The sequence below is a fragment of the Staurois parvus genome, unplaced genomic scaffold (assembly GCF_062004578.1).
Source record: "Staurois parvus isolate SC_StPar_1 unplaced genomic scaffold, SC_StPar_1.0 ptg001058l, whole genome shotgun sequence".
In the NCBI taxonomy this organism is placed as follows: Eukaryota; Metazoa; Chordata; class Amphibia; order Anura; family Ranidae; genus Staurois; species Staurois parvus.
Window position 1 is genome coordinate 372575 of NW_028318854.1, and position 12742 is coordinate 385316.

The following is a 12742-nucleotide window of genomic DNA, read 5'->3' on the forward strand; positions in this document are numbered from 1 at the left end:
CTCTATAAGCTGCCATTTTATTTCAGGAATATTTTTGCTACAATAAAATAAACTTTACTGCACTCACTCCTTGATAGGCGTACAAATGACTAAATTTTACAAGTAGGGACACGTTTCATAAGTAGGGGCACAGACAGCAATGAACATTGAACAAATGGCAAAATCCAGTACACCAGGATAAAAATCAAATGTTTTACTGTCAAAAACTAAACATTTTGCAAACACGGAGGTCCCCTTTGTCAAGGTTGACAGATTGTTGACATGGAAATTCAGTAAAACTTTTGGACTTTTATCCTGGTGGTGCTATCTATTGGGATTTGTTAAATTTTATAGCTATGACCCTACGTACGAAATTAAGGCAATTACCTTCAACAGGGACATGGAGGAGAAGAAAAACATATATTAATAAAAAGGGAGGGTTAGAACGTATTTTCCCTTATGTCCCTCAGATGAAAGCTCCCGTCTATTTCTTTTCCTGGTTTTTAGGATATAAGGGAAAAGTTTCCCGTTGAGGTCACAGACCATGCCGAAAAAGCTTAACCACTCTGTCCAAAACCTAAACAAAATTTGCATGACATTAGGTTAGGCTTTTATCATGCATAATCTATAAAACACCACTGTATCTTTAGATGGCACAACCACTACAAGCCATATGTAGAATTATATAAAGAGAATTCTGCTACAAACAGTTGGGTGGAGGTGGGTAGGTGTGCAATGATGTAGTTCAGTGCACAGCAGAGATCATGCAGATCTGCATAGGGGTAATGTCCAGCATGTCGAGGAGCACCATGAGAGTAAGTTCTGATGACAGCGGTCACTGGGGAAAGGCTGCAAAGATTGTCCTTACATTACAATGGCGATAATGACCAGAAGGGACCTTGCTATATCAGGTTGTGGGAAGGCAGATGGTGGAACTGCCACAAGATAATTCCCATTGGGCTGTACCTTATGTAGCACCTTCTTCTTTTACAGATTTCCAGAACTACCTGCGTACACAGACTGGTAACACCACTACCATCAATATCATCATCTGCACAGTGGATTATTTGCTGCGCCTACAGGTAACAGCCATATATACAAAACCATTTTTTATACATATATATATGTTATTCTTTATAAAGTCTACTCATCTTTTTTTGTTATAATTATTCCCAACCTCAGGAATCCATCAGTGATTTTTACTGGTATTACTCTGGCAAGGACATCATTGATGAACAGGGCAAAAGAAACTTTTCCAAAGCCATGTCTGTAGCAAAGCAAGTGTTCAACAGCCTTACAGAATATATTCAGGTAACAGGAGTTAAAGGGTATGCAACATTCTGCAACCCTGTGGCCTGACGCAACAATGCTAATAGCTCCTTGCCAAGCTGGAGCCTAGCTGGGGAGCTGGTCAAATAGATTGGGAAAGCAGTGCACGCTACAACGGTATTAAATATATACTTTGTTTTTAAATGAAGTTTATTTTAGTACACACTATATTTTTCACCCTCTAGGGTCCCTGCACAGGCAACCAGCAAAGTTTGGCCCACAGCCGTCTATGGGATGCTGTAGTGGGTTTCCTGCATGTTTTTGCCCATATGATGATGAAGCTAGCCCAGGTATTTATTACTTATGATCCTTATATTACAGCCTTCTCTCGCTCTTCCTCCACAGGGTAACTGGGTCCATTGCTTTTATCTAATAAAAAACCCAGTTATATCAATTTGCAGAATTGTTCTGTTTTTAGACTTCAAAAACTGTTTTTTTTGTACTAATGTAAAGCCTAACCATATGGCATTCTTTGAGTGTAGCTTTATTTAAACAAGCAAGATATCATTATGTGAGTGAATGATCCCTATTGTGGAGATGTGTTGATTGAGTCTTTATATTCACTGTAAGAGTGTTGTTATTTTATAAAAATAATAGGCACCCCATCCTACCATACCTAGTTGACTAAAGAGTTTAAATTGACATCATGTACAGCACTTGGAGGAAAGGTAAAGTGTCTGTGTTGTCCAAAGTAACCAATCAGATGTTTGTTTTCAATGTCTCACAAGAAAATTAACTGCTTTAGCCTGATTTGGTGACTGTGGGTGACATACACACCATCTTTGTCAGAAGCACAGAGCTTTGTTCTCTAAACTTCCTATAATGGCTGAAAAGTTTATCTCAGTTGTGGATTGTTTTGATTCATTCAGAGTTCACCCTTGGAACCCTTGGGTGGAATAGGATTAAAAGTCAATTTACATAGAACAAAAAATGTAGGTGTAGTTCTCTTATTTGTGAAAAGGAATTCTGCTATTCCGATGGTGTGATAGAAAGTTGTTCTTCTGTTGCATCTTCCCTCTCTCCAACTGATATTACTGTCCATGCAGCTATAATGGTGTTCCCATGAGAACTTTTATATCTGCAAGGATAGCCTTGTCCACCTCATTGATAAGTGTTCCCTGTGACTTAGGAGGGTGCAAGGCGTGGGAAAACTTCTTTGTAGCAACATCTGCATTTAAGTTAAATTCTTTTAACATTTCAGCCAGTTCACTCTCTTACTAATTGACTTACTTTGCTAAATGTTTTTTTTATATATGTAAATGGAAGTGTGTTTTGGTGCACACGCATTACATTATAATTGGATTTATAAGTATGTATACTGTATAATATGGAATGTATGCTCTTCCGAAAGTTAAAGTGTATTATATACGCTATAATTTTTCTTAGTGTTGGATAGAATAGGGAATGGTTTTAACCACTACCACCTTGGTTAAAGCGTTTTGGTGGGGATGCATGCTAGTATTTGTTTTTGGGTTTAGTTGGCAGTTCCTCAACCATATGATGGCCTTACAAGTGGTTCTTAAAGCTGGTCATAGACAATTTGAATCTCCGCTTGTTCAGCAGGGACTGGTCGAGATTCAAGCCATGTATGGGCAGGCTGAATGTACCCAAATTGATTGATTGATGCCTGTCTTTTTTTATATGCAATTATTGCTAGCGGCCCCACAATGGCTCCATGGATGGGATTCCCCCATCAACGCTGACTGTGTTAATGAGGAAATTTGATGATTTTCTTTCCTGCAACCACAGGTTGCAGGAAAGAAAATCTCTCCATCTTCAGTCGGCTTCAGAAATCTTCAATAGTAACAAATTATGTAGTCACCAACCCAGTAACTTTAAAGTATAACTAAAGGCAAATTTTTCTTTTAATTTTGGATAGAGTGGAGAGGGATTAAAATGCTTGTCGGTTTTTATTGCGGTCTGTTCCCCTGTTAAGGAGATTCACCCTCTCTATTTGTCCTGTTTACCATTATTATTAAAAGTGAAAGTAAAAGAAAATCCTAAATTTTGGGTTGTTCCCAGTAAAGTAAGAGGGGAAATCATCCAATGGGGACACTAGTTCTGGTGACCTGGGGGTCCCTAAGGAATTTACTTAATTTGGCTATGGGACAGGAAGTGAAGATAAATCTCTGCAATGAGACATTGATGATGAAAAAAAATTATGACGGGTTATAACCGTCCCTTACTAGATCCAAAATGAACAAAAAAGTTTTGCCTATAGTTCTTTAAACTCCTGCCAAACTGCTGGATTTTATGAGGCATATAAATTTTCTGTTATTAATAGTACACAAAGCAGTCCTGACTTTAGAACAATCCCCTTTCAACCACCTTTGTTGACTGAAAATTAGACCATCACAGATTTTTTTCATTGCTCCTTGTGTCCATTAGGGTGATTTGCCTTCACTTTCTGTCATGGGGGCATAACAGGAACAGAGACAATATTTCTCCATAGCGAGTATAGTTGTCACCAGAAAAAGGTGTTTCGATGGAAAGATTTCCCTTCACCTTTTGTTCAGTGTCAGCTGTAAAATATTGGATTTCCCATTAGTTATTGTCCCAGTAAAAATGATCATTAGGACTAGGAGAAAGTGTGACTCTCCCCAGCAGGAACACAGAAAGCAATAAAAGCCAAACAGAGGTTCCAACTCTACTCTATCCAAAACTTAAAAAAAGAAAAATACACTTTAATAACTTATGAGTGTGGACAACATGCGAGTGCTTGCCACAGCTGCATGTTCAAGGAATGTGAGTGCTGCCTGCAAAGAATAAATTATAATTGATCTGATGAGTGTGAGTGTCTCCTCGTATTACAGCATGGGATGGTCAGCTTTGAGTGCGGATATTTGCTTTTACTCAGAGTGCAATCTTAGTTCTCTGTTATGTATGAAGACCTTTATTACAAGTGTGTGTTGCCCATATCAGTAGGAACTCCTGAGTTACAACTGGGGTTTATTCCCCTTGTAACTCAGTTTGGGTAGCAGTGTAATAAAGTTTGGTGTGGTGTGATTCTGAATAATACTTTTATTCTAATACATAACAGATGCCCCAAAATGGAGGACTACGAAATGGCGTAAGAATATTTCTCTGTGGCACGGCTGCGTTTCCTTATAGTGTCTGAGCTAGACGTGCTCCCTTCCCGTCTTCGTGTCTGTCTCTCATTCTTCCTTTGTCTCTGTTCTCACAGACTGATTCATTCTGTCCTTATGATTTCATCTAGTGCCTTCATATTCTATCTCTCCTCTTGTCAGAAAACTGATAGTTAAAGTGGAAATGTTTGGAACAGGGATGTAGGCAGTGGTTCAGTCTTTGGGCCCTTCATAGCTATATTGGTTTACCGTGCCCATCCTGTGCCTGTACTCTTCATACAACTTTAAAGAATTTACAGGACAGTGATCAGCTAAGAACCATTTTGATAGCAAAGAAATGCATACCTAAGTATTTTTCAAACATCCTAAAAGTTTAATCCACGTACACTAATATTATAGTTATATGTAGCGCATGGTGTCATCCCCTGGCTTTTTATATGTTATGAATACTTCAACAGTGAGATCTCCCTTGCATTTCCAACTCTGTTCCTGTTCTAAGAAATTTGGTTGTCTGACTTACTTTGCTCGTTCCAGTACCTCCATTCTCCTTAAGATAAAAATTCCAACCAGGAGAGTGGGACCTGCTCATAAAGGTCACAGCAGATATGCAGACCTAGGAGTACAATGCAAAGATGTCATCAACAGAGTTCTCAAGAGATATAAGAAACTGTCAGATGAAAACATAATCAAATCACCCATATTTTGGGTGGCTGATCCTTTAGACATACTCATCAGTTTGTTGTAAATATGAGCTTTGCTTCAATTGCAGCAAATGGTTGCTGTTGGCCAATATGCATGAAATAATTTTGTGATGTAACAGAAAGTCCTTCAAGATAACAAATACAAAAGTATGACTTCCATGTTTTTCTGTCATTGGGATCAAGCTTTGATCATTAACTTTTTTTAACTCTAGTCCATGAAATGTGCCCAAGTGCCATTCACAATCTGTTATTTAATTATTATAATGGTTTAATGAAGCCTGGATTCTCCTGAATGCCACCAGAAAAAAATAAATCCATCCAAAAGCAAAATAGCCTCAGTCAGTTCAAAACATGTCCTTTGGCTGCCAGATACAGATGCTTTAGGAAAGGTTGGGATTCTTAGAAAGCAGGTTTAGGTTATAAAATTCTTCAAAGACAACCTGTCACCAATTTAAAGAATTGAGGGTAAACACACACAAAAATCAAGCAATTTATATGCTTTCTTGCTGCAGTTTTCATTATTACAAACAACATTTTTATTGATTTACAAAGTGCCTCTGAATTTGATAGTAAATTGACTACTTCAAAACAGTCAATTTCCTTGCACAGACCTCTCTCTCCTTGCACATCATAATTCTCTCCTCTTTTAAAAGTGTCTAATTACTGTCTGTGCTGATCCATCATCTCCGCCCCTCCATTCACCTCAATACACAATCTTTATGTAGAAGCTTAAGGAAGGGGAATACTATAGAGTGTCACTTGAGTGACAGCTCTGCGTCTTCTAAGGCTGTTGATGTTGCATCCAAGATGGTGGTGCCCAGCAGTAGGCATTTACAGTTAAATAACATGCCTAAAATATGTTTATGCACATTGAATCTTATGGGAAAAATGTTGTAGAAATGGTCTGGTTACGGGGTCTCCTTTAGCATCTGAAGTCCACAGAAGAAGAGAAATAGAAAGGATAATGCAAATGTATGCCTTTTCATATATACCCCAAATAAGTTATGATAACACTGAATCCTAATTTTCTTTTTCCAATAAAAAAAAACCCTATCACAAAGTGTGGGCAGTTTGCAATTGGTTCAAGGCTTCTGATTGGCTACCTGTTGATGAGTTGTAGTTGTAGGGCTTTTTCTACTTGGTGCTCTTTGTTCCTTATTCCTTTACTATCCTTTCATCCTCCTATTTCTTTATATCTCTCTTTCTTTCTTTCTCTGTCAATTTACCTCATCATACCCATCTTCCCCCTTGTTTTGCCAGCAGCCGTGTGACAGTACGGAGTCGTGTGGGCATTGCCCGCTTTTTTTGGGGTGATCTCATTGCTTTCCTTGTGAATTGGCTCTTTTTGACATTTGTCAGTCACAGGGGGGAGGAAGGAAGAGGAGAGACAGAATAATCCTAGTCATGTCAGCAGTTTGGGTGAACCCAAGTCTTGATACCCGCTCTGCTGTTCAGCACTGGGACAAGGCTGTGGAGTGCAACCCAAATAATGCATGTCTTGAGCACCTATGTGCTAGGGAATAATGAACACAGGTAAACATTTGAGGCCTATACAGAACATAATGGCATCTCATGCAGCCAGGGAACACATGGATCCCAAGCTGGTTAGTCACTAGACACCACATCTCTCTCCCTCTTTCTCCTCCCCTCTCATGGTATCTGTCTGTCTGTTCCATGCAGCATCTTTTACTGTAGCACAATGTCTGGGGTGGAGAGGCAGGGAAAGAGAGGACACGTTAAACTGCCTTCCTCACCCCTCCGTGCTTAACCCCTTCATTGCTGGTGTGCCTTTCGTCTCTCGTACTCCTGCAGCTAAGACTTCCTAAAGGTGGGAAACCTTACTTAACAGTTATAAATTAGCTTAGGAAGCTCTCTTTGACCAAGTCTAGATAAACCTTTATGAGAGGATTGTATATTTTTTCAAGTTAATGGGCATCTCATGGTCAGCATGAGATGCATGATAGGGACAGTTCCTCCTGACAGTAGTAGATACCCAGTAGACTACGATATGTAGCAAGTAGCTTTACTGGCATAGAGTGCTGTAGCACTTTCTTTCATTTTGAAGAAGAGTAAGCAGTAGTCTTCGTATTTCAGTTTAGACAGAGTGTTCTTGTAACTTTTTTCTTACCTTGCTGAGGTATGAAGGTGCAGATATACAAAGGTAGTTCCATCACAGTGAAGAAAGCTCAAGTTTTATGTATATGATATCATAGGATGATTGTGTAGGTGTTTTTCCAAACATATTTTCCAGTCTTTAACTAATTTTGGAAGAACCAATTTAGTCTAAAGGTTTCAGAAAAACCAAAAGCAGTTCTGTGTTCACTAAGAATTATCTTAGTAGTGCTTTCCATAGTACTCTAAACATCAAAGTACTGTAATAGATGGCATATTTAATGCGGCAAAGCAAATCTCCTTGTACAAAGTGTAGTAAATCACGGCAACCAGGCAGCTTTTAGTTTTCTGTTTTTAGATTGTTAGACCATAAAGTGTGATTGGTTGCTTTTGATTGTTGCACTTAAAGTAGCACTGTTACTTTAACCAGTCAAAAAAAAAGTAACAGGTTCAACTAATAGCCCACCCCCTGCGTTGTAGATGCTTACCTTCTTTGTAATCCCCCATGACCCCATTAGCCAGCCAAAAACTTTTACCTGGTATGTTCAGGTATGGCAAACCCTTCATCAATTCCCCTAATACAGTTCTTTTCATCTGAGGGACCAAGAACTGACCAATGGGAGCACTGGGAGGTCTTTAGTTATTTGCTAGAGCCAAAACAGGCAGACAAAGAGTTTACAAAAGACTTTGCAATCAGGGTTTTAGCATAGAAGCAGGGCAGTGGCAAAGTGTTGGGAAGGTAAGTATCATTACTAGGCAAAGTGGACCATCAAAAGAACTTGTTGCTTTATGCTGAATGGATAAAGTAATAGATTCACTTTCAATAAGCTCAGAAAATGTAAACGAACAGTAATGTGCAATACTTCATGGCAACCAATCAGCTTCTGGTATAGTGAAAAATATTGAAAGCTTAGGTGTTACTGTCAGCCATAGCAGAATATTAAAAGATGTTAGCTAATTCACGCTGAGGAAATTAGATAAATCTTCAAGATGTTCTTTTTATCATCTTAAGAAAGTGTGATATCCATTGTGAATTCAAATAAACCAAAGAATTTGATCTTTTGGTTTCTTTCTTACTGGAGGTGAGTGGCACTTTATATGGGATGGCATAGGGAGTAATGGCCATAGTGTTTGAACAGTGTGTTTTTATTGCATTGCATACAAGGATCATTTCAAGAGTCACTTCTACCCAGAGGTAAGAAGGAGATCCATTATTGTACTGATTATTTTTGTAAAAATACTTTTCCAAACATTTGAATAATACATTTTGGGTTCTTGACAGCTATGCTATACCTTTTTAATTGATTTTATTATATGAATGCATATTTCCAAAACTGCACAATCACCATGCACAATGACCATTGCCAATTTAGTAGCCAAGAAGGGCAAAGAGATGTCATTGAACCTATTCAGCATTCCTAACAGTGTCCGAAGACATTGCTTCATTCTCTATTGCCTTACAGCAACCAATGGTATTGTGTTTTACGTTCCGTCATACTACATACACAAAATATGACTATGCTTGCCTCAGAAATATTTGAATGAAGCCCATACCCCCATATTTGATACATCAGAATGTCTGCTTACATTGGGTTTTACTAGAAGCCTTTTATCACTTCCAGTCTTCCCTGGTTTAGATGTTGCACATAGGGATATCGAAGTAGTAAGTTGTGCTCACAGATTGGTGTGTTGCTGTGCCTTTCTTCCAGGACTCCAGTCAAATCGGGCTGCTGAAAGAATTGTTGGACCTGCAGAAGGACATGGTAGTCATGCTGCTCTCCCTTCTGGAAGGTGAATATGCTTCACTCTTATTAAACATTCATGAACCAGGATATCCAAAACTACCAGAGTCACGTGCTAGAGGAAGAATGCTAGTTGAAGACTCACAAGTCTTATTCATGTGCTCCAGTACCTGTTTTGGGGAAGGCGAATTCCTGATTGGATGTTTGTGGATGAATTACTGCCAGTATTGTATAAAGCATTTGGTAATGTATAAAAGCAAAGGAGATATGGTACTTCGACACTGCAACCATTGTTATGGTGGTACATGATTGACCATGATTGCGAAACACTGTTCTGAACGTCAAAACAAGAAATCCTTGAAAACATCACACCCTTAACCTTTATCCTCTGCATGAGCAATTGGATCTGTTTGGCAGATCATATGCATTATGCCAGAAACCTTCAGGGACTGCAGTTTTTCATAGCTCTATTTTTATTAACAGTATTTGTAAAGGAGGTATTTTCTAACGATCCATCCTGCAGTGATCTTACATCACAAAATTTGATGAATTTCAATTATTTGAAACAAATACACAGTAAAAACAAAGCAGTACTTTCATTAGACATTTGGTTGCAGAGGTGTGAAAATGAGTTTGAGTAGAAAATGTACATATACAGATCTGGGTTTGTTAACCCTTTTAAATGACTTTATATGAGCACAAAAAGGTGTTCTTTTTTCCCAGGCCTTGTAATCTAAAATGCACACAAAGTCTAGTTATAGCCCGATGGCACATAAGAGTTATTTTGTTAGTATTAAAAGTAAAGACTTGTGTTGTGTTTTTATTGCTGTTTGTGAACCTATTTGGGAGAATTCCCTCCTACGTTTGTCCCCCGTGACACTAAAACAAGAGGCAAGAAGAATAACGATCTTGGGGCAGGAAAACACAGACAACAAATAACCTTCATTTAAATCAATCCTTACCTTTCCACAATGTGCTAAAAAATACGTGTTTGGGCTAGAACTGGACACTGGCTATTAATTAGGTTTGAGGTTACATGGAAAATCTCTAAAATCTAGCAGGCTGTTGGCTTAAGGAGTATTTCTGAGAATGAAAATAGTAATGGTGAAACATTTCCTCTAGAGATTTACAGCACTGGTAGTAGATGTCAATGTGTTTTCATGCCACTTGACAACTTAGCACTAAAGGCTCTAGAAACAAGATTCATTGCTTAACATTTCTAGACTAGCCATAGTATGTATAAGCTGTACAGGAATAATAATAATGGTATTTTCAAACCCTAACCAAATGCTCTGTATAAAAGTTCATAATTAACAATAATATGTTTCTATTTTGTCTAGGTAATGTGGTCAATGGAACAATAGCTCGCCAAATGGTGGACATGCTTGTAGAGTCTTCAAGCAATGTAGAAATGATCCTTAAATTCTTTGATATGTTCCTCAAACTAAAGGATATAGTGGCTTCTGATGCTTTTAGGTAAAACTGATGTTTTATTCTTCCATTCTCAAACCAATTGAAATAAATATTAAGTAACATACTGAAATTTATTATGCACATTGTCTTTTGCAGAGACTATGTCACAGATCCTCGAGGTCTCATATCTAAAAAAGATTTCCAGAAAGCAATGGACAGTCAAAAGCAGTACACACCATCTGAGATCCAGTTCCTCCTATCTTGCTCTGAAGCTGATGAGAATGAAATGATCAACTTCGAAGAGTTTGCTGACCGCTTCCAAGAGCCAGCTAAAGATATTGGTTTCAACGTGGCAGTTTTACTAACCAACTTATCGGAGCATGTCCCTCATGACACAAGACTGCAGAACTTCCTGGAGCTAGCTGATTGTATAATAAACTACTTCAAGCCTTTTCTAGGCAAAATTGAAATTATGGGAGCAGGTAAGAAGATAGAGCGAATCTACTTTGAGATCAGCGAAGCCAATAAAACACAATGGGAGATGCCTCAGGTTAAAGAGTCTAAGCGTCAGTTCATCTTTGATGTGGTCAATGAAGGTGGTGAGTCAGAGAAGATGGAGCTGTTTGTCAACTTCTGCGAGGACACCATATTTGAGATGCAGATTGCTTCACAGATTTCTGAACCTGAAGAAGAAAAGGCAGAGGATGAAGATGAAGATGATGGAGGAGAAGGAGAAGGCGAGGAGGCTGAGAATGGGTCTGAGCCTCCAGAAGCTTCATCTGCTTTTGTAGAGTTTATGAACAATATTATAAATTTCTTTAAGATGTTTACCTACAGGAACCTCAGAAGACAGTATCGAAAGGTAATTAACAATTTACTGTAATTTCTGCAACTGGCAGTTTTCTTGTAAAAGACAAAAAGCATAATGGCTAATGGGTTCCTGTTTATGTCTTGCTGACAAATAATGTAGATATATGAAACATAGTAGGTGCACAAACTAGGGTTCCTATCTCATGTTTCCAGGAGCTCCAATCTATGTACAATACCAATTTCATGTGACCCGTCATGATGGTACAATAAAAACTGGCAACGACTCAAAGGAAGGTAGCAAGTACAAAATTGATTTGGACACAGTCATAGATATCTGTATCTTTACTACATCAACTAGTGTCTGGCACAAAAAATTCAAAAGACAAGTATCATGTGACTAGTCATTAATACCATCTGTAGACAGGGGTATGTGGTAAAGGTATACACCTGATGATTTAGCGCTTTGACATATTGGAAGCAGTTCCATCTCATTTTTCTGGTAGCATGGTGACAATGAACCTTGCTCATAATAACCATAGTAGATGATATTCCAGCTTGTTGAAGGAGCAGGTAAATTAGTAGCGGGTAACATTTCCATCACAATCCACCCCCTACAAACACTTACAGTGTATGGGGTCAGTTTACTGCCAGAAGTGTGTATCTATCTCCTAGCATCTGCCCCTTGTAGAAGCACTTTTAAATTCATCATGTATATTAGGTGTTATTTTAGCTATTCACCCCTTATCCTACTTCAGTGGAACACTACCTGTTTGTTTGGCTTCAACTAATGGACAGCATAAGTTTAGCAAGGTACATTATTTACCATGTGTAAGGCCTAGTGGCATAGAGTAACCAATTAGGAGTAATTGCATAATGATGCATACTTCAGTCTTGAAGCAGTATACATATTGTAATTTAGGTACCTTAATTCAATTTTTGCAAAAGCAATTAGTATTCAGCAGTGTGAGCTATTGTCAATGTATAATGAATAACATAGAACGGTTACCTATAAAATTGCAAGTTCCTAATCTATGTACTGTGACCTGGAAACCCATTTTGACCTTGAAAGAAAGTGGGAGTAGTAGGGTGAGTGAGCCTGTTTAAATCTGTGACTCTGTGAAGTGTCAGTAGACCTTTCTATGGTGATTAGGTGGTTAGTTCTGACATGATATTCCTGCCATAGTGGAGAAGTGCAGGGGTACTGATATATGTGAGATAACACACTGAATATACTGTATGTGTTGGAGGGGGCAGTATGTAGGGAAAGTGCAATTCACAAGCTCTAACATTTTTCTAACATGATTCATAGCACAGCATTTATCTATGAAGTAAATCAAGGTTTTGTGAAATTAGTTGAAAGCCTCTTCTGATACTATTTAAGAATATAATTGACTCCTGTAGGTTTTTGTCACATCCAAGGGCAAAACTTATGTGATTGTTCTTCAAAGGCCAGTCTGAAAACGAATTAAAACTCAAAGAAAGGGAAGTACAATAGACCATAAAAGTAAAGTAAATCACAGAATTTAAAAATATAGCCAAAAATATGTTTACTCATTGGAAATTCTAAATT

General features: G+C 38.2%; 1 protein-coding gene across 4 annotated transcripts in view; it reads left to right on the plus strand.

The window, feature by feature from the left end:
* RYR1 (ryanodine receptor 1) overlaps positions 1 to 12742 on the plus strand; it is a 255817-nt gene that overhangs the window by 220518 nt on the left and 22557 nt on the right. For 2 of the 4 annotated variants that reach the window (XM_089658190.1, XM_089658191.1), the window contains 7 exons: positions 973 to 1061; positions 1162 to 1290; positions 1494 to 1598; positions 4349 to 4378; positions 8917 to 8998; positions 10290 to 10425; positions 10519 to 11224. In XM_089658190.1, coding sequence (XP_089514316.1) covers positions 973 to 1061; positions 1162 to 1290; positions 1494 to 1598; positions 4349 to 4378; positions 8917 to 8998; positions 10290 to 10425; positions 10519 to 11224 — 1277 coding nt within the window. The remainder of the gene's footprint in view (positions 1 to 972; positions 1062 to 1161; positions 1291 to 1493; positions 1599 to 4348; positions 4379 to 8916; positions 8999 to 10289; positions 10426 to 10518; positions 11225 to 12742) is intronic. The other 2 variants (XM_089658192.1, XM_089658193.1) reach the window with 1 other exon arrangement.